Here is a 23,702-nt window from a genome sequence, read left to right on the forward strand (position 1 = left end):
GAAATGCAACAAGTTTAGAATCCAATGTCTGCATAAGCTACCTCACAATCTCCTTCCAACCTCCACCTCCATTATCAGTAGAGTAAGAGCTCCCAAAGCCACTGATGCCACCAATGCAACAACCTTCAAGGTCTGCTGATGGTGCCAGTGCATTACAAACCCAAACAACACTGTTTACACAAACATTTCTTGTAGATCTCCTAGGTTTTCTTGAGCTAGAAAATTGTTTCAACTGAATTTTTGTTGTTTTCTTTTCGCACTTCAGAATTTGATTTGACACCTTGTTTTAGATCTGTTTAGAAGGGAATTTGGGAGATCTCAGCTGAGTGATTCTTTACTCTGTCATCTTATTGACTTCTCCAGGTATACTTTTTCAACTTCCATAAATATATATATTCTGAATATCATCAGGAAATTGGAAAAAAATGTCATTATATATATATCACCTGCAAAAAGACCATTTTTAACATTTGAATTTTCTTTCTAGTATATTTGAAAGACTTAAACATATTTTCAGAATTTATTGATTAAAGTTAGCCATTGGAGTCTTGGAGTTAGAAAATTAGGAGACTATAAGATTGAATTTAGAAAATTGTTTTTCTTTTGTTTTGTGGAGATTATTTCTGTAGTCTTTCAATTGGTATTTTGTTTCTATAATCAGAAGTTCTGAGTAATTTTTATAAGTTATTTCTTGCATTTCTGACTTTACAAATACTTCTGAAAGCCTAGGATTCTTATCCTATGTATTTTGTCTTCACGATCAGTATGTTTTATCTTTATACACATCAAGGGTTCTTTAAAAGATGTTGCTTTTTCCTCCTTTTTCTCTAGATGATTTTTCACTTTCATATATCTTGTTCCAAATTATTATTATTATTTTTTTGCTTCTTTAAAGAGAGACCTATCATTGTAGATTCAAAATTTTCTATTCTAATGAATTCTAATGAAATGAAATGCTTCCATTTGTTCTTTCTTTACTGGATATTTCAAGATTCTAATTTTTCTCTTGAACTTTTTGCTGTAGTTTCATGCTCTCTGGAAAATCCATGAAGTTCTATGTTCAACAAGCATTCACTGAATTAACTGAAATATTTATATAAAGTTGTTCGCAATCTTGTAGATGTCTTGATGGTCAGTTTTCTTTCTGATTTTTAGTATCATTACTAATGATATAGCTGCTATTAATTGATTTTTATTCTGAGTTTTTAAGTGGTTTAAATATATTTCTTTTATATTCTATATTAAATAGATATTTCTTTATATTTACTTGTTATTATTTTTCTGGCCACTTCTTTAATGATTGGTTTTGGCCTGAGATTAGACCCCAAAATAATAGTCTTATACTATTTCAACATAGGGGATGTATTTTTCACTGCCCTCTGCCATTACTTAACAAAACTTCTTAGGAAGTTGTGTGAAAAGTCTAGCTCCAGCTAGATTCCAATCTCTTTTGCTTCAAGTTTACTATACCCTTATATATATTTTTTCTTGCTGACCCCCTCTGCCAGGTGCATTCATTCTTTAATTTTCTAATTATACAGAGTCAGAGGCTGCTGCTTTTTTCAGGTATAAAATGGAGGGGGGAGTAAAGTAGATGTTTTTGGCAAGTTCTTCTCTTTTGGGACAATAATTTAGTGACTGTTCCAAACAGTAAACGAGCACAGGTCAAATATGACCTTAGATACTTAATGGCCACATTACTCTGGGTAAGTTATTTAATCTCTCTCTCTGCCTCAATTTTCTTAACTATAAAAGTGGAATAATAACATTTAATTCAAAGGGAAGATCAAAAGAGATACACTTAGCACAGTGCCTGACACATTGTAGACACTGAATGATTATTTTCTTTAGAATTTAAGCTCCTTGGTGGTGGGGGTTATCTATTTTTTTTTTTTTTGCTTGTCTTTGTATTCATGGCACTGTGTACAGTGTCTAGAACATTTAATGACCATTGTATCATCTTATTTATCTACCTCTTCTGTACATAGCTAACCAGAATGAAAATCTATTAAACTTGTACTGTTTTATGGCTTGTTTCAAGAGAATACTGAAGTAGAATGTGTAGGAGGGAAATTCCTGAGGGAGCACAAGATAGTAGGTTAATTTGTATACAATTCTAGAACATGGAGTCTATTAGGGGAAGAGTGCTGAGTGTGAATGTTACAGTTTAGAATCCTCTATCATTGTTCATTAACATGACTATTACCTTGTTTGGCTTTTTTATTTCTTATCCTATAGAAACATCTAACATAAAATTTCACTTAAAAATCAAGATTTGTGGGTATTAATAAAAAGGTTATTCCACCATTTTATTGTCCACATGATCTGAAAGTTAAGGTCCATTTCTTTTAATACCAACCTTGCTGTTATAAAGAGAAGAGTAAAAAAAAAATCTATGGCAGATATGAGAGATATAATATATAACTAAAGACAAATATGTTAAATATAAAGAAGAAGTGAAGCTGGGGAAAAAGAATAAGCATTTTTATAAAGCATACTATGTATTAAATACCATGGTAAGCTGTTTACAAATATTATACTATTTTATCCTTACATTAACTCTTCAACATAGGCACTATTTATCATCCGCATTTTATAGCTGATGAAAAAAACAAACAGGGTTAAACAATTTGCTCCAGGTCACACAGCTATTAAGTGTCTAAGGACATATCTGAACTTGGGTTTTTCTAACTTTAGGCATGAGTACTTTTTCTACTATACTACCAGTTAACTATGGATATAAACAGAAAAATGTCATTAGTATATAAATAATAAGGAAAAAATGTATTGGTCATATAGTTATGAGAGATCAGTTCAGAAAAGTGATTATTTAGTTCTTTTGATTTTTAAAATATAATTTAATATAACACATTCATAGGAATATGTGCATATGTATATATATATATGCATATAAATCATTTTAAACTTCCTAAGTTTTATTTGAATTTAAATGAAAGTTGTGGGAGAGTAAATTTTGAAAAACAGAACAATATAGTTAATATTAAATTTAAACAAATGAATCATAACTGTGGAACCTATTAGAAACCTTTAAAAGTAAGTACATGTTCTATTTTTTTTATGTCTTTCAGCTTCTCCATCAATTAAACTCTTGGTCGATGATCCCATAGTTGTAAATCCTGGAGAGGCGATAACTTTAGTATGTGTTACAACAGGAGGTGAACCTACCCCTACCCTTACATGGGTGAGATCCATTGGAATTCTTCCTGAAAAGACTGTGCTAAATGGAGGAACTTTAACAATTCCTGCCATCATATCAGATGATGCTGGTACTTATAGCTGTGTTGCCAACAACAATGTGGGAAATCCAGCCAAAAAATCCATTAACATCATAGTGAGAGGTAAGGTTGGCTAAAGAATTATTTTTAAAATATTTTATTAAGGGCTTCCCAGAGCTTTGAACTTTTAAAAAAGCATACTATTTTAGGAATAGAGATGAATTCACCAGAAAGAATAAGTACACTTCTTTTATTTCAGTTGTTTCCTGAACAAGAAGTGTTTCTTGGATATGGTATGAATTATCCTTGTCCTGATTCTTCAGTTGTTTCACTGTTATACTCATCCTCCTGCTAAGGACAAAGATTTTATGGCAAAATTTATAACAAAATTAAATTGACAAAATTAAGCTAGCTCCTAATCTTGTTTTTAAAAGGAGACAGGGACATAAAAGGTAGAGTTGAACAGAGAAGGACGGCTTCTTAAGGGAGAGATCACCAGAAGTTTCATAGAGATCCTTCTGAGAGAGAGGGTAGAGAGAAAAGAAACATAAATATCAGAATGCAGACATGAAAGGAAATCTGTATATCCATGTGGATGCTATATGAAACCACATAGGGACACAAAAGAAGATACTATCAAAAGAAGGGAAAAGCATTTAGAAATTTTAATGAACACAAGTATCTCTCTGAACCAAAGGTTTGATAATTTTCAGATTATGTTATTTGGACATGATTTACAGAACACAGTAGTCTCTGAAGAATTGAAATAATACCACTTAGAGATAAATGAAGATATACAGAATAGGTATGAATGGATCATAAACATGGAATTACAAAGAAGTAAAACAAAGGATATCATCAAAAATTTATGGATAAAAAAGAAGATTGACTTGGCACATAGCAAAAGTGAGGGTTAGTGCTCTACTGATATTTTCATGTCAAAGGAAGGCCTCCAGGACACTGGATAGACCACTTGTGATGAATTTGTAAAAGGAAATATATGCAAATGTTACACACAATATGTAGATATTGCATTGTTTAAGGGGGAATCACATTGATGAGGTTATAGAAAAAGTAAAACTGGATTTTTTTTAGTCTGCATGTGTTCATGAAAGCTAATGGCTCTCAGGAAGAAACCACATTTTCATGTTCCTATATAAACACACACACACACACACACACACACACACACGTACATACCTCACCAATCCCCTTCCCCTCAAAAAAAAGCTATCCAGAATGATGAAACATTATTAAGTGACTAAGATAAACTATAGTTCACAAAATCCAAAAGTGACACATGATTAAAATAGTAATGTTAATATTATAAAAATAATTTTTCTTTCATTTAATATTTCTTGATTAATTTTAAAAACAACATTTATTAAAATTTTGCTCCAAATATTTTCTCCCTTCCTCCCACATATGTCAATTGTACATAGAAAACATGCAAAATATATTTTCATATTAGCCAAGTTACAAAAGAAACACACATACATCAATAACAATTAAATCAGTGAAAAAAAAACATGCTTCAATCTGTAATCAATTCATCAGTTTTTTCTCTGAAAATTGATATAATTTTTCTTTACAGGTCCTTTAGAATCTGTCTTGGATAATTATCTTCATCAGAGTAGTTAAATCTTTTACAAGTGATCATCCTTACAATAAAGCTGGTACTATGTACACCAATCTTCTGGATCTGTTTACTTCACTCTGCATCAGTTCATATAAGAATTCCCAGGTTTTACTAAAAGTAACCTGCATATAATGTCTTTTAACACTGTAATATTACATCACAGTCATATATCACTGTGGTGTTTTTCTCCTTTAATATAAGATAAGATGGTTCTCCCTGGAGCAGGTTTTTTGGGGAGATTTTCTGGAGGCAGCCTTAGTTTCAGTTAAAAGTAAAAATCACCTTAAACTGTTTGCATTTTTGTTTTTCTTCCCGGGTTATTTTTACCTTCTGAATCCAATTCTCCCTGTGTAACAAGAGAACTGTTCAGTTCTGCACACATATATTGTATCTAGGATATACTACAACATATTTAACATATATAAGACTTCTTGCCATCTAGGGGAGGGGATGAAGAGAGGGAGGGGAAAAATTGGAACAGAAGTGAGTGCAAGAGATAATGTTGTAAAAAAATTACCCTGACATGGGTTCTTGTGATGACCGTGTATTTAAAATCAGCCGGAGTCAGGAATTTAGGTTAAGGGAAAAATCTTCAATCTTTATTCTCAGTAGAGGTGAGGAGGAATTGTGGTAGCAATATGGGCAAGAAGGATTGCGATAGCAATATGGGCAGGAAGAATTGTGATAGCAATATGGGCAGCTGCGACAGGAAGCCATGTAGCAGAGGGATATTGGAGCTGAAGGGCTGTTGCAATGGCAATGGGAGCAGCTGTGTCAAGACACCAGCCAGCAATCTCTCCTTCTGCTTCCCTTTCCACTCCCTTGCCTCCACCCACAAAAAACGTCATTTCCTATACAACACATCAGGACTTGCACAAAGAATGGGTGGGGACCATTCTTTCTCCAAGCATATATACTAACAGAGTATGGTCCAATTACTATTTAGCCTCACATGCTTGGGACCTCAGTGCATCAACTCAAGCCTCAGCCCATTACAGGTTCTGTCTAAAAAGTTATTATAAAATAAATAAATAATAAATAAATAAAGCTCAAAAAAAAAAAAAGTAATAATCACCTCAAAAAGCAGCCAGGTGATAAAAGTTCAGATCTTTTATTGGTTCCTCCAAAATAGCCCGGTTAGTTTTCTTGGTGGCCTATCTCTCTGCTTGGTTCCAAGAGCTCTTGCAGTTGTCCTTTGCCTCTGCTTTCTTCAGCCTCCAGCCAGCACAAAGGTGGAAGATGGAATGAATCTGTTTTGCCTCTGAGAGAGGGCTTCTGGCTCTCAATCTCGCAGAGTGCTGAATCTGGTTGTGCCTCCAAGAGAGTGCTTCTCCTCAACTGAACTGATGCTCCCTTCTCGATCTTTTCAGCTCAACTCCCGACTGAGCCTCTGTCTGCTTCTTATATATGATCTCCCAAAGGTTGACTCCTCCCCTCTAAGGGAGGGATTAAGGGAGGTGTGAATTCACAAAGTTACAAAGTTAACTTTGTGAATCTCCCATACTTGTGAACTCCAATGAGTACTTAAATACTTCTTGCTTATATGAGCTCTCTAAAGGTGTGAACACAAGCATTATTGTCTGTCAGTTCTACTTAGTACCTTGTTTCTTCTGGCCCATAACATCTCCTTGTAAGATCAGATCAATCATACTGAACCATGCTAAATTAGATAATTATTGTATCTATCAACTCTAATGACTTAATACTTTGTAAAGATTCCAACATATCACCATTTGTTCAGTCATTCCCCAAGTGATGGATATTCTCCCAATTTCCAGTTATTTATCAGCATAATAAGAGCTTTTACAAATATTTTTATATGAGTCCTTTCCTCTTAATACCTAGTTTAAATAAACGAATCTAAAATATAAAATCAATTAGAAAACTTTAAAAGTAAGTATATTTTTAGCGTTTTTCATTTTCTCTATCAATTAAATTCTTGGTGGGTGATCCCACAGTTGTAAATCTTAGAGAGATGATATCTTTAGTATTTATTTCAACAGGAGGTGAGCCCACCCCTACTCTATTTTTGTATATGTGGATTATTTTCCTTTTTTAATGATATTTTTGAAGGTTAGAATTAGTGGTATTATTGCTGGGTCAAAGGGTAGTTAGTTTTATATTCCTTTTGGAATAGTTCCATTTTTTTTCTCCAGAAAAACTGGAACAGTTCACAACTTCAACAACAAAGCATTAGTGTCCCTGGTTTTCTACATATTCTCCAGCATATGTCCTTTTCCTTTTCTATCATATTAGCTAATATGATAGGTGTAAGATAAGTACCACTTTAGGCTTCAGAGTTGTTTTAATTTTCATTTCTCTAATTAATAGTGAGTTAGTGCATATTTACATGAAGCTTTGATTTTTCCTTCTGAAAACTACCTGTTAAAATTTTCATGTTAAGTTTTTAATATATTTTTATCATAAAAAATTTTATACATTTGACTCAGTTTTTGTGTATTTCATAAATGTGTCTTTTTACTTACTTATACTATAAAACTTACTATACTTACTATTAAATACTTTCTATAAAAATTTCCCTCACTTTTTTTTTTATTTTGATTGCTATGGTTTTGTTTGTATAAAAACTTTAATTTCATATAATCAAAATTATTTTATTTCCAATGATCCTCTTTATTTTTTATTTAGCTATAAATTCTTTCCTTATGCATAGAATTGGGAAAATATTGCTGCAGCAAGTTTTGCAGTTAAGTATATAATTTCCAAGGTTATATGCCTTAATTCAAATTTATAGCCACATGGCTATACCATTCTCCAATTAATAAATAATCAAAGGTTGAAATAAGTGCTGGGGATACAAACCAAAGCAAAAAAAAAAAAGTCTATGCCTTACAGAACTTACATTTTTTAAAGCAAAAACTACAAAAAACTTCAGTTGGAGAATGGCTGAATAAGTTATAGTATATGAAGGAAAGGAATATAATTATTCTATCCTGATCAGCAGGATGATTTCAGAAAGGAGAGACTTACATGAATTGATGCTAAGTGAAATGAGTAGAACCAAGAGTACATTATAGACAGCAACAAGAAGATTATGTGAAGATCAACTGTGATAGACTTGACTTTTTTCAACAATGAGGTAATTCGGGCCAAATCTTGTGATGGAAAGAGACATCTGCATCCAGAAAGAGGACTGTAGGAACTGATTACAAAATGATATTTTCACCTTTTTGTTGCTGTTTGCTTGATTGTCTTTCTTTTTTATTGGATTTTTCTTGTGCAGCATAATTGTGGAAATATGTATGGAGCACAATTTTTAAAACTTTTTTTAATTTTAATTTTTTGCTTTTTATTCCCCAAATACATGCACAGTTTTTAACATTCACTTCTACAAAACATCCTGTACCAATTTTTTTCTTCCTCTCCTCCCTCCCTTAGACAGCAAGTAATCCAATACATGTTAAACATATGCAGTTCTTAGCACCAGCCCCAAAGTCAGGAGGACCAGAGTTCAAATCTGGTCTCAGACACCTAAGAATTCCTAGCTGTGTGTCCCTGGGCAAGTCACTTAACCCCAATTGCTTCAGCAAAAAACAAACAAACAAACAAAAAAAAATATGCGATTCTTCCATACATATTTCCACAATTATGCTGCACAAGAAAAATCCAATAAAAAAAAAAAAGACAACAAAAATCAAGCAAACAGCAACAAAAAGGTGAAAATATCATTTTGTAATCAGTCCCTACAGTCCTCTTTCTGGATGCAGATGTCTCTTTCCATCACAAGATTTGGCCTGAATTACCACCTCATTGTTGAAAAGAGTCAAGTCTATCACAGTTGATCTTCACATAATCTTCTTGTTGCTGTCTATAATGTACTCTTGGTTCTACTCATTTCACTTAGCATCAATTCATGTAAGTCTCTCCTTTCTGAAATCATCCTGCTGATCATTTCTTATAGAATAATTATATTCCTTTCCTTCATATACTATAACTTATTCAGCCATTCTCCAACTGAAGTGCATCTACTCCATTTCCAGTTCCTTGCCACTACAAAAAAAAGGCCTGCTACAAATATTTCTGCTTTCTTTGAGATACTGACTCAGTACAGATACTGCTGGATCAAAGGGTATGCATGGTTTGATAGCCCTTTGGGTATAATTCCATATTTGAGCATAATTTTAAAGTCTATATCTCAGGAAATTGTCCAGGAGTAAAAGCAGGTTGTTATAAACTTCTTCTGAAAATAGAAGGTCCATAAGGATCTTGCTGGTGGGATAAAGTGTGCACTGTGTCTTGTAGAAGAATTCTCCACTATGATTAGGTAGAACTGATAAGATTTTTCCAGAAAGAATTTCCAGAGTAGTAAGAGAAAATTCAGGATAAAGCAGCAATAGAGGAATGATTTTGAAAGGATAGAAACTTCATTTTATTTGTCCTTTGTAATGTTCTTTAGAGAAAATATAACGTTCTCTGGGAGCAGATTTCTTGGGGCGCCTCTGGGACCAGCTTTCATTTCAGTTCTGTGTAATCACCCTGAATGCAGCCAGGAGTTAAAGTCCAAATCCTTTATTGTACCCTTCAAAGTCTTATCTCCTTCACTTGGGACTCAGCTAGTTTTTTAAGAGGCCTTCTGTAATCTTGATATCGAGAGCTTAAGCTGCCTTCTCTGGCTTGTGAATCTGCTTGACTAAATCCTGGCTGAGGCTCCGAGAGCTTCTAGTTGGCTAGTGTGTCTGGCCCTGGCAACTTCTTGCTTATATGCTGTACACTGAGTATATATCAGTCATTATATCACTAGGAAACCATTATTTGTTGTAGGTTTAAATCAATGCTAAACTAGATTTGACCACTGCCTCCTCAATTCCACTTACTTAGAACCTTGTAAGAATGCTAACAGTTCCTCATACTCTAAGAGGACCACATCAAAGAAGTGATGCTTTGACATGTAAATAAATTAGAATTAAGTGATGGAAAACTCTGCAGTTATCACCCTTACTTTCTCCTCTAGCACTATCTGGGTTGAGTGGCATGATATAGATCAGGATGACTAGAGATGGCCCTGAATAATATGGGAGATCTTGACCTTTTTAAACTTAGGTCTTTAAAAGGTCTCAATTTGATTGAGGCAATACCCATTTAATGCTTAAGGTCAGGTAAGAAATGAGGCAGATAATGACTCTTTTTACATAATCTATATATGCATTTACAGAAATCCTGGAGGGATCTTCCCCTCCCAGATATATATATATATATATGTATGTATATATATATATATATATATATGTATATATGTATATATATATAATATCAGGGTAAAACTGAAACAATTGCTATTTACATTTACTCTGAGCCCCTTTCCTCTCCCTTTCCTCCTTCACTAAAAAAGTTTTTTCTTACCTTTTTTATGACAGATAATTTATGCCATTCCATCTTTCCCTTTCCCTTTCTCTAAGTATATTCCTCTCTCCCTCCTTAATTTTTTAGATATGATCTCTTCATATTTAACTCAGATCTATTCCATCTATATATACTCCTTCTAACTGCCATAATAATGAGAAAGTTCTAATGAGTCCTCCCATGTTAAAATGCAAACAGATAAACTTTATTAAGTCCCTTATAATAATCACTGTCCTTATTATCTCCTTATGCTTCTCCTGAATCCTTTATTTGATAATTAGATTTTCTATTCAGCTCTGGCTGTTCCATCATGAATACTTTTAACATCCTCTATTTCATTGAATGAATACTTTCTCTCCTGAAGGATTATATTCAGTTTTGCTGGGTAGGTGATTCTTGGCTGTAATCCTACCTCCATTGCTCTCCAGAATATCATATTTGGGGATCTCTAGTCTTTTAATGTAGAAGCTGCTAAATATTGTGTTATCATAACTGTGATTCCACCATACTTGAATTATTTCTTTCTGAATTTTTTTCTCCTTGGCTATAACATTTCTTGGAGTTTTCATCTTGGGATCTCTTTCAGGAGGTGATCAGTGGATTCTTTCAATCTCTATTTCACCTCCTGATACTAGACTATTAGGACAGTTTTGCTTGATAAATTCCTGAAACTTGATGTTTCAGGCTCTCTCTCTCTCTCTCTCTCTCTCTCTCTCTCTCTCTCTCTCTCTCTTCTCTCTCTCTCATATCATGATTTTCAGGTATACAAATAATTTTAAAATTATTTTTCCTGAATCTATTTTCCAGGTTAGTTGTTTTTCCAGTGAGATATTTCACATTGTTTTCTTTTCTTTTCTTTTCTTTTCTTTTGTTTTATTTTATTGTTTCTTGATTTTTCATAAAGTCACTACTTTCTGTTAGCTTAATTCTATTTTTTACAGATTTATTTTTCCCATTGAGATTTTGCACCAATTTGTCCTTTTGGCTAATTTTGCTTTTTAAGGCATTTTTTGAGCTTTCTGTATTTCTTTTTGTACCACTTTCAATCTCTTAACATTTTTTCCTCTATCTCTCTTATTTGATTTTCAAAATCCCTTTTGAGCTGTTCCATGGCCTAAGATCAAGTCTTATTTTTCTTGGAGGCTTTGGATGTAATAGCTTTAAGTTTGTAATCATCTTCTGAATGTGTTTTGATTTTTCTTGTCACTGTAGTAACTTTCTATGGTCAGAATCTTTTTTATTGTTGTCTTCTCATTTTCTGAGTGTATTACTTGGCTTTTATCTCCTTCTTAAATAAGGCTCTCTTTCTAAGGTGGAAGATGCACTGTCCCAGGCTGTTTTCAGCATTCCTTCTGAGAATCCAAACACAAGCATTTTTTCCTTCCCCGGATTTGTGAGGAGTATCCTCACTCCAATATAGCTGTAAAATGTAGCGTTTTGAAGCAACAGTCCTTCCTCAATGCAAGTAAAGAGACTTTTTTGTGAGCTGAGGCCTTCAGAAACTGCTGACACCACTGCAGCCCATGCCCACTCCTGATTTGCTAGTTTCCTAAGATCCTCTCACCTTTGGATAGAGTTTACCTGCTGACATTTCAAGTCACCTTTGGTGACTCTTGGTTGAGAGGTTTAGAAACTTCCAGTTCTGCTACTGATTCAGGAGCCAAGGACAATTTTTGCTTTGCTGGTATTGAGTCTGGGTGTGGGGCCAGGGCTAGGGCTGTCCTGGCATAATCTGCCCTGAGAATGGTGCTGGACCCCATGCTGGTGCCACAGATCTTTTCTGCTGACCCAAATTTTGGTGTTGTTCTTCTTTAAAATAATTTAATGGTTCTCTGTGGGAGCAAGTTTCTTGGGGAGGTTTTCTGGAGGCAGCCTTACTATCAGTTCAGATCAATAATCACCCCAAATGCAGCCAGGTGTTAAAAGTTCAGATCTTTTATTGCTTCCTCCAAAATAGCCTGGTTAGTTTTCTTGGTGGTCTATCTCTCTACTTGGTTTCAAGAGCCCCTTCTGAATGTCTCCAAATCCAAAGGTTTGTGCTTCAGCCTCCAGCCAGCACAAAGGTGAAAGTTGAAATGAATCTGTCTTGCCTCCAAGAGAGGGCTTCTGGCTCTCAATCTCCCAGAGTGCTTCTGTGTCTGTCCCAGAATGCTCCTCTCTGACTCTTGGCAATGTTCCAAACTGCCTCTGACTGACTCACTGAAGCCCTTTTTATGCTCTATGTAAAAGGTTGACTCCTCCTCCGAGAGTGGGATTATGGGTTTCTGACTTGTGAATCTCCTACTGAATATTGACTTGTGAATCTCCCAAAAGTGTGAACTCCAATGAGTACTTAAATTCATTAGTGAGCTAGAGGATTTGCCAAGTACCATATTAAATTAGGCAATTGACTTTTCACTTTGTAAGGATTCTAACACTAAATTGTCTTCAGCTGGAAAATGTTCAACTTCATCTTTTTGTATGTTCTTAAATTTATTTTAAAATTTGTTTAGAGTAATTTTTTAAAGGAATTTGGAGTGGTTTGGGGGAGAGCTTGGTGAGTCCTTTCCTTCACTAACATCTTAGTTCTGCCTCTCAAAATGAAAAAAAATTACCAGAAGTTTTGAGATGTGGCAAAGATAGTCCTGAACTGTGAAGACTGAGGGAACCTTGGCTGATTAGGAATGCCAGGCCCAGTTGTGCTGCAGAGTGGGGACCCTGAACAAAAAGAAACCAGCACACTCAGTAAATGCAGAAGCAGTGGATGAGAGATGTTGCTGGCTATGTGCATTTGCACTGCAGATGGAGCTTTTGGTTTAGGATGCCGGATCAGAGGGAAGAGCTGAAGTGAAGGCAGAGACCCCATCCCTCCATCCCATTATTAGAAGTACTTACACAAATATTTCTCATTAAAAAAATGAACCAGCAAAAAAGAACACAACCAAGAAACTTATCATGGGAACAGCGAAGACTGGGGTTCATCTTCAGAATCCAACTCTGGCTTCTCTATTTCTTAACCGGTACAAAATCATTTCAATAATTTCTACTTCATAGTATAGTGTGAGAACTAATATTGCTAGGCTCAATTTTCTATTGTTATTTCTTTAAAGATTCTTGACTCTTTGCTCCCAATGTGAATATTTTTAATTTTTTGGAATGACAATTCAAAAGTTAATTACTTCAGATGGTATTCTTATATAGAAAATTATTAACTTGACCCACCTATGAGCAATGAGTATTTTTCGAATTATACTAGTCTCTCTTATCTACAAAAAGTATTTTGTAGTTGTCATTATATAATTCCCATCTCTATTTTGATAGATAGATTCTGAAGAACTTTAAAGATTTTTGTCATTATTTCAAATGGAATTCACCTTTTTAATCTTTGCTTCTGAGATTTTTTTTAAAGAGACAGAAATATTGAAGATTTAGATGAATTTATTTTATATTCAACAGTTTCCCCAAAGTTATTGTTTCAATCAATTTTGAGGGTTCTCTAAGCAAACAATCATATCATCTGTTGACACCATTCTTTAAGTTATATTGCAAAGCAGTAATCGTCAAAACTATCTGGTAATGGTTAAAAATAGAATGATAGATCTGTGGAATAGATTAATGACCCATTACTATGATAAATGATCATATAATCTAGTATTTGATAAAACTAAAAATTCATGTTTGAAGATAAAATTAGGAGGAAAACAGAAAATCAAGGGTTCAATTTTACAGAAAGATTGTGTGACAATGACATCGCTTCTCTTAAATGTAGTTTATAAAAATAAATGCCATTCCCAAATTGATAGATAGTCAAAGGAAATGAATAGTCAGTATTCAGAAGAACTCAAAGCTAAAAAAGTTACATAAAAAAAAATCTAAATCACTAATATTTAGAGAAATGTGCATTAAAACAATTCTGAGGTATCATCTCACACTTATCAGATTGGCTAATCGGATAGAAAATAAAAGTGAAACTCTGAAGGACTTGTAGAAAAAAAGTACAATAATGCATTGTTGATCAAGTTGTGAACTAATCCTGTCATTGTGAAGAACAATTTAAAACTATGCTTGAAGGCCTAAAATTGACCAATAATACCATAAGTTGGTCTGTATCCCAAAGAGATAAGAAGAAAAGTAAAAGAACCTATGTGTACAAAAATACTTATAGCAACTATTTCAGGCATTGCAAATATTTGGAAAGTGAGGGAATGCAGATCAATTGGGGAACAGATGAACTAATTGTAGTATGATTGTGAGGGAATAAGAAATAATGAGGACATTTTGGAAGAACTTTGGACATTGGAAAGACTTTTATGAACTGAAGCAAAGTGAAATAAATAAAACCAGGAGAAAAATTTACCCAGTAAAAACAGTATTGTAACTAATAATCACTTGTGGAAAATTTAGCTACACTAGTCAATAAAATGACACAAGACAATTTCAACAGACTCAGGATAAAATAAAAATCTACAAAGAGAGAACAGATTAACAAATGCATTGAAGTATATTTTTTCATTTTTTTCTTGCTTTTTTCCAACATGGATAATATGGAAATAGATTTTGCCCAATATTGATATCATATTGACGGCATTAATTATGGTGGGGAAGTGGAGAAAGAAAATTTGGAACTCAAATTTTAAAAATGAATGTTAAAAATAAATAAATAGATAGCATATTCTGTTGTTTAAATGTTACAATAAGATTTTAATCTATGTCCACTTTCTGCCAGATTTGCTTTCCAGATTTCCCAACTATTTTAATCAAATAATGAATTTCTTATCTCATAAGTTAAATATTTACTCTTGTCAAACAGAGATTACTAATATAATTTGCTGCTGCAAGAGTTATGACTATTCTTTTCTACTAACATATCATTCGATTTCTTAGTACCAGGTAGTTTTAATAATTCCTGCCTTACAAAGTCAGGAACTATATGAACACAACTAAAAAACACCACACCAATAAAGTCAGATCTAATCAGCTGAAAAATATAAAATGCTCATAGGTAAGCTGAACTAATACAATAAAAATGACAATACTACCTAAATTAATCTATTTATTTAGTGCCATACCAATCAAACTTCCAAGAAATTATTCTACAGATCTAGAAAAAAAATAACAAAATTCATCTGGTGTGGTGTTCTCTTCTTTTTTATAATATATGATGGGTCTCTGTGAGAGCAGGTTTCTCGGGGAGGTTTTCTGGAGGTAGTCTTAGTCTCAGTTCAAAGTAATAATCACCACAAATACAGCCAGCTGATAAAATCCAAACATTTATTTTCTCCTTCCAAGTCTTCTCTCTTTCCTTGCGCCCAGTTAGCTTTCTTAGAAGCCTCTCCTGAATCCCCAGTTCTGCCTGACTGCAGTCTCTAGGTTATCAATCTTCTGAACTTTACTCACTTGTGTTTTCTTTAGTTCCCAGAACTCTAGTTGCTAATCTTTTGCCTCTAGCAGTTTCTGCTTCTAGCTCAACTCCAACTCTTGGCAATTTTCTGAACTGACGCTCCTCCACTGTGAATCTTTTCAACTGACTCTGCTGACTGAACTCAGCTGTTTTTATGCTCTCTCAAAGGTTGACTCCTCCTCTGAGAGTGGGATTATGGGAGGGGTGAATTCACAAAGTTACAAAGTTAACTTTGTGAATCTCCCATACTTGTGAACTCCAGTGTGTAAGCTAATGTGTAAATTCTTAAAGGTGCAAACCTAAGCACACAAGCATTGCTTCCATCAATTCCATTGAGTTATCACCTTGTTTCAAGTTCTGGCTCATAACAATCTGGAAAAATGAAAGGTCAATAATTTCAAGGGAATTAATGAAAAAAAAAATGCAAACAAAGGTGGCTTAGCTGTGCCAGACTTAAAACTATATTATAAAGCAGTGATCATCAAAACCATTAGCTTTTGCTTAGGTTCAGAGGACAAAATAGTCAATAACTATAGGAATCTAATGTTTGACAAATTCAAAGACCCCAGCTTTTGGGATAAGAACTCGCTATTTGACAAAAACTGCTGGGAAAACTGGTAATTAATATGGCAGAAACTAGGCATTGACCCACATCTAATATCATATACCAAAAGATAAAGTGGAAATGAATTTATGGTCTAGACATAAAGAGTGGTAATATAAGCAAGTTAGAAGAATATAGGATAGTTTACCTCTCAGCTCTGTGACACAGGAAGGCATTTGTGACCAAAAAAGAACTGGAACACATTATTGAACACAAATTCGATAATTTTGATATTAAATTAAAATGGTTCTATACAAACAAAGCTAATGCAGACAAGATTAGAAGGGAAGCAATAAACTGGGAAAATTTTTACATCAAGGGTTCTGATAAAGACCTCATTTATAAAATAGAGAATTGACTCAAATTTATAAGAATTCAAGCCATTCTCCAATTGATAAATGATCAAAGGATAGGAATAATTTTCAGATAAAAACTATTTCTAGCCATATGAAAAGATGTTCTAAATCGCTATTGATAAGAGAAATGTAAATTAAAACAACTCTCATATACAGCTCTCAGATTGGCTAAGATGACAGGAAAAGATAATGACAAATGTTGGAGGGGATGTAAGAAAACTGGGACATTGATAGATTGTTGGTGGAATTGTGAACTTATCCAACCATTCTGGAGAGCAATTTGAAACTATATCCAAAGGGTTATCAAAATATCCTTTGATCTAGTAGTGCTTCTACTGGGTTTTCATCCCAAGAGATCATAAAGGAGAGAAAGGGACCAACATGTGCAAAAATGTTTGTGGCAAGAAACTGGAAAGTAAATGGATGCCCATCAGTTGGAGAATGGATGAATAAGTTATGACTTATGAATATTGTAAAATGTTATTTTTCTATAAGAAATGATCAGCAGGATGATTTCAGAAAGGCTTGGAGAGACTTGCATAAACTGATGCTAAGTGAAGTGAGCAGAACCAGGAGATTATTGTTCATGGTAACAAAAAGATTACATGATGATCAATTCCAATGGACACTGCTCTTTTCAGTGAGATGATGGAGGAAAGTTCTAATGATCTTGTGATGATGAGAGCCATCTACATCCAGAGAGAAAACTGTGGGAATTTAAGTGTAGATTGCAACATAGCATTTTCCCTCTTTTTGTTGTTTTTTGCTTGCATTTTATTTTCTTTCTAATTTTTTCCCTTTTTGATCTGACTTTTCTTATGCACCATGATAATTACATAAATATGTATATAAATATATATACATATATTGGATTTAACATATTTTTAGCATAGGTAACATGTATTGGATTACTTGCCATCTAGAGGAGGGGGTGGAGAGCAAGGGCAGTAAAAATTTAGAGTATAAGGTTTTGCAAGGATCAATGTTAAAAAGTTATCTATGCATGTTTCAAAAATAAAATTTATAATAAAAAATAATAAAAAATTACTGTCTTATAATACATTTAATATTTGTTAAGGCTAAACTTCCTTCCTTTATATTTTATATTAGTTCCTTTGATATTTTGACCTTTTGTTCTTTCAAAAGAATTATTTTTTTCAACTCAGTAAAGTAATTTTTTAGTCATTTAATTAGGATAACATTGAATATACAAAGTAGTTTAAGAACAAGTGTGATTTTTGCTATATTTAATGGTCTACTCATGAAGAATAAATGTTTTTCTAATATTTAATCTGATTTTTTATTTGTATGAAATTTATTTAATTTTGTTTGCATAGTTCCTGGGTTTGTTTGAGAAGATCTAGAGCTATATCATGCACCACTCACCAAGATAATATCAAAAGGGATATATTACCTAGACATAAAGATATTAAAGAAAACCTTGAAGAAGATAAATATATTATTTATCAGATTTATGGATCCATGAAAAATTTTTGAATAAACAAGAGATATTGAGCATGATAAAATATAAAATGAATTATTTCATTACATTTAATTAAAAAGGTTTTTTAAAAAATAAATAAGCCCAATGTAATCAAGATTAGAAAGAAAGAAGAAAACTGATTTTTTCTAATTTTTCAAAAAGATGTCATGTCTCAAATAGAGAACTTTGTCAAATCTATCAGAATACAAATCTATCAGAACTATTAATAAATGGTCAAAGGATTCAAATAGGCAATTTTCCAATGAAGAGATCAAAACAACATATAGTCATATGAAAAATGGTTACAATTCAATATTAATTAGAAAAATGCAAATTAAAACATGCTTGATAGATCATTTTTTTAATCCACCAGATTGTTAAAATCTAGAAGGGGAAAGTGACAACCATTAGAAGGGATGTGGAAAAATTCTTACACTAATTCACTGCTAGTTGAATTCATTTAACCATTTTGGAGAGCAATTGGAATTATTCTCTAAGAGTTCTTAAACTACTTATAATTGTTGATCTGGCAATAACACTAGTAGGTCTGTTTCCAAGGGAAAAGAAAAAGAAGCCACATGTTCTAAAATATTTATAGCAGCTCTTTTTGTGATGGCAAAGAACTGGAAATTTAGGGGATGCCTGTCAAGTGGTGAATGTCTGAAAAAATTGTGGTATATTATTGTGTTGGATGGAATTCTACTTTGGTATAAGAAATGGCAAAATTGATGATTTAAAAAAATACTTGAAAAGAAAAATAGATTTTCAAAAACAAATGGGAAGCAATGTAGAGGGTCTGAACTCTGAAAAGTTGTATTTGAATCTAGGTCAGCATGGTGCTTATAGTTAAGCACCTACTCAATGTGAGATAATGGTTCTCTATGGTGATGTAATGATTGTGCGTGCTCAGTGTATTGTAGTGATGTAATTGTACTGAGGTATTTAAGGGAGTCTAAGATACAGAAGGCTTTCTCAGCCGCAGCTCTCAGCCCATAGACACAGAGAAGACTTCCACCTTTAGACTTCAGACACTAGATTACATCTTTGACCAGCTCTCCCTCCTTCACTTCTCCACCTCCTTCACTCCTCCACTAAGACCAAGGACTCAGGCTGATCCCAAAGTCCTCCAGAGAGCTAGTTTGGACATTACATTTTGGCAGCCAAACGCGGGGCCCTAGAAATACAGGACCTTGCAAAGGAGGGTACAAAGCAGTTCGATTGACACGATCTTAAGCTCAGTGGAGAAATTCTTAAATATATTAGAGTGCATGTCTCCTTGGCTATCTAAAGAAGAAAAATTAGAGTCAGATATGTGCGAACTAGTGGGAAAACAACTAATTGAATATTTTCAAGCTATTGGTCCTGATTCAATTCCTGAAGAAACATTTCTTATGTACAATATAATACAATTGGCTTTAAAGAATCCCACAAGTTCTAAAAAAAGGAAAAGTTTTAAGGAGAACAGCCAGACAAGAAAATGTGAGGAGAAAGGGGGAGGATGGTACTGACAAAGCAGCTGAAAGGCATGAAGAGGTGGATCTTAAGTACCATGCACATAAGCTTAAAGAGTGTGGTGCTTCTCACTTTTACAGCTCAGTTACACCAAGCAGGCAGGTGCCCTTAAGGCATTCCCTACCTCTTGATCATCCTCCTTCAATTTCACTTTCATGGGAGGAGGAGGAGTGGGAAGGGCAGTGACACCATCAGTACCACCAATGCAGCAGCTTTGTCCACCCACTATGACACAATTACAAAACACACTAAAACTAGAGGAAGGATAGGATACATCTGATTTGAGAATAGAAGTGTACCCTGTGATTGAAGGTATACCTCTTCAGATCAAGAAAAAAGAAGATACACTTCTTTTAATCTGGAAATTATCAAAGATCTGGAAAAGGCTTGCACTCACGGAGATGGGTCTACATCGTCTTATGTTAAGATGATGTTAGAAAATTTGGCTTTTGAAATTTTAACCCTTAATGATTGGAAATCTATAGCAAGGAAATATTTAAAACCTGGACAAAACTTGTGGCTTTCTGAGTATAGTTAACTCTGTAGAATACAAGCCCAACAAAATGGACAACCTGGAGTTAATCTAAGTCACCTTTGATCAACTAGAAGATTTAGATACTTATGTAGACACTTTAGCACCGAGTAATTACACTATAGCAGCATATGAGCAAATTCCTTCTGCTGCTATCAAAGCATGAAGCACTCTCCGAGGAAGACAAGATAGAGGGGAAGTCTTCAAGAAAATAACACAAAGTCCAAATGAACCCTTTGCTGATTTTGTCGGACGTCTGCAGACAGCTGTCATACAAACTATTGATGAAAATGTAGCAACAGAAATTATGATAAGAAAACTTGCTAAAGAAAATGCTAATGAGGTTTGTAGAAGAATTATACTAGAGCTACACAAGGTGCTCCTTTAGATGAGATCATAAGATGATGTGCCACAGTGGGCACAAATACATTTTATACCCAGGCTATTATGCAGACTTCCCAAGATCTGAATGTGGTAAGGGCAGTCCCTTTGGCTTTCAATGTGCAAAGTAGGACTTGATGTGGCATAAAGGTAGAGTGAAATAACAAGGTGGGAGAACAAGACCCAAAACACCATGTTCAAAATGCAAGAAAGGCTTCCATTGGGCATCAGAGTGTAGAATGACTCAGGGAAATGCGAAGCAAGGCCCAGCTTCAGGGCCCAGGCAAAAAACATTTGGGTCATGATGGCAGCTGATGTAACACCTAGATAGTCTTTAGAAATTTAGTACTCCAACATGGTCATTCAGCTGAGAAGCAATCTAATGTAGGAAAGAGATTACAATTGCAAAGAAAAGAGTTGTATGCAGGGGACTACTGAGATATCCCCTGGAAATCTGTCCCTGTCCGGCCAATAGAGTCTTTGCCTCCAGGCACAGTAGGCTTGACCATTTTACCTCCTTAGAGTGCTTACAAAACAATGTCTATCCATATGTGGAAAACTGGGCAATGTGTACCTAATATTCCAGTCACTAATACAGGTAGACTATATGTGACTTATCATCCAGGAGAAGTAGTAGCAATAGGTTTACTGATATATACTCCTAATAGGCAATTTACCCAAATTTTGACTCCCAACAACAGAATCCAAGAACATTCTGGACTGCAGCTGTTACAGCTGACTATCCTGTGCTCACTATCTATGTAAATGGCATACCATTGAAAGGGATGATAGACACAGGTTCAGATTGTACAGTCATTAGAGATGCTAATTAACCCAGTCATTGGCCAAAGATTAAGGCAGATACCTATATGTCTGGCATAGGAGGATCAATAGCAGCTGAAATTATTGCTATCTCTTTGAAATGGATATTTGAAGGTAAAACAGGAGTTTTTATTCCTTTTAAATTGAAAAAGTCCCCATCAATCTATGGGGAAGAGACATCTTACAACAGTTAGGATTACAATTGAGTACTTCAGGTTTTTAGGCTTTTTAGAATGGCTTCTTTGGGTTATAGACATTAAGGATTGTTTCAATTCTATCCCTCTAGATAAGGAAGATATGAGAAGATTTGCCTTTTCGGTGCCCAGCGTTAATTTAGCCGAGCCGTATAAAATTTATAAATGGACACTTTTGCCATAGGGAATGAAAAATAGCCTTACTATTTGTCAAATGTATGTGGCTGCTGCTCTTACTCCAGTAAGAAAAGCATTTCTAAAAGTTATGTTGTTACATTACATGGATGGGGTGTGCACTTGAGGAGCAAATGTTAGAAGCATATTTATAAAAGACCACAGAAACACTAAGGAACTACAAATTGCATATAGCTCCGGAAAAATGCAAAGACATGCTCCTTTTCAATATTTAGAATATGAAGTATATCATAAGATGCTTGCAGTACAAAAACTTTCTTTAAGAACAGAGGAGTGGAACACCTTAAATGACTTTCAAAAATTGATAGGAGATATCCAATAGATGTGTCCAGTGTTAGCTTGACTACACATCAATTACAACCATTATATGACATTTTAAGGGGAAACAGTGCTTTAAACTCACCAGCTTACAAATGAAGCTCAAGAGGCTTTGAAAGAAGTTGAACTGGCTTTATCCAGTGTGGTTGAAAGAGTCACTCAAAAACCCTTGGAAATATCAGTTTTTGCTACAAAAGAGGCACCCACAGCAGTCCTTCATCAAAGACACAGTGTGATAGAGTGGGTTAACCTCCAAGTACAACCAGAACAAAGCCTTACTCCTTACCCAGTGCTTGTGGCTAGAAGTTTATTAAAGGCCACTAAGCATGTAGTACAATTATCTGGGATAAAACCTGACAAGATATATACTTTTTTACCAATGCGCAAGTCAATGTATCCAGTGAAACCATCCCAGAGTGGCAAATTTTGTTGGCCACAGCTCCAAATTTTACACATGGGTCTCCATTAAAGACAACCAGACTATTATATAATTAGTAAGAGATTCTTGAAGAAAAAGTTTCAAGGTTCTTCTTAAAGTACCAACTATCTTTACAGATGCATACAAACATAACATTTGTGCTGTATACTCTTGTGACTTAACTATAAAAAGAGTAGTCAGAACTCCTTTTCAGTTCACTCAGCAGAATGAATTGTAAGCAATCAAGCTACCTCTTACTTATTATCCAGGAACTGTAAATATTATATCTGATTCGGTATCAGATTGGTATTGATATCAGTAAGTGTGGTACAAAGAATTATCAAAGCCCAAATAAAATTTGTAGCTTCTAATATATATCAGCTCTTTAAAGAACTTCAAGAGCAAGTGAGAAAGCGTCCAGGTAAGATTTATGTCTTACCTGTCCACTCTCATAGTGGACTTCCATATCCTATTTTTTGTGGAAATTCAAAGGCAGATAGCCTTCTAACTATATTGGCCAATACTCCTTTATTTCAGGCAGTCCAAGAATCTCATTTTAAATATCATCAGGCTGTTCGAGCTTTATGTCTGCAATTTGGGATAACAAAAGAGGAGGCCAGGAGCATAGTAAAATCCGGTACAGCTTGCCTTCTTTTCCATGCTCCTATGCTCCCTCCAGGGAAGAACCTTTGTGGTTTGAGACCCAATGAAATTTGGCAAATAGATGTGACCCATTATAAATCTTTTGGTCATCTGTCTTTTATCCATGTTGTAGTAGATATATTTTCAGGATTTACTTTTACAATACCAGCAGCAATAGAGAGAGCCCAAGTAGTCACTGAATTCCTTATATAAACTTTTGCAATAATGGCTGTTCCACAAGCAATAAAAACAGATAATGGTCCTGCATATACTTCTAAACATTTTGCACACTTTTGTGCACAGTATCAGATTTTACACACTTCTAGCATACCTTTTAATCCTCAAGGACAGGCAATAGTAGAGAGGAGAAACAGAGACATCAAGACACTCCTCCAAAAACAAAAGAAAGGGAGAGCCACAGGTAACCCTAGAGAACTTCTAAATCTAGCTATTTATACCTATTAACTTCTTGATTTTTGACAAAGATGCACTGGCTCGGGAAGACAGGTTTTATAACCCACTGGAAGGGCAGTGTCTAGTGCGAGCAGTTCCACTATCTTTAGATAATCCCAAGGTAATGTGGAAAAATCCAGAAAGTGGTGAATGGGAGAGACCAGATAGGTTAACTG

At 34.4% G+C, this 23,702-nt stretch overlaps 1 protein-coding gene across 1 annotated transcript in view; it reads left to right on the forward strand.

The window, feature by feature from the left end:
* MDGA2 (MAM domain containing glycosylphosphatidylinositol anchor 2) overlaps window positions 1–23,702 on the forward strand; it is an 816,139-nt gene that overhangs the window by 282,468 nt on the left and 509,969 nt on the right. The window contains exon 6 of the mRNA XM_051978002.1: window positions 3,090–3,359. Within this exon, the coding sequence (XP_051833962.1) occupies window positions 3,090–3,359 (270 nt within the window). The remainder of the gene's footprint in view (window positions 1–3,089; window positions 3,360–23,702) is intronic.

This window comes from Antechinus flavipes, chromosome 2 (genome assembly GCF_016432865.1).
Source record: "Antechinus flavipes isolate AdamAnt ecotype Samford, QLD, Australia chromosome 2, AdamAnt_v2, whole genome shotgun sequence".
Classification (NCBI taxonomy): Eukaryota; Metazoa; Chordata; class Mammalia; order Dasyuromorphia; family Dasyuridae; genus Antechinus; species Antechinus flavipes.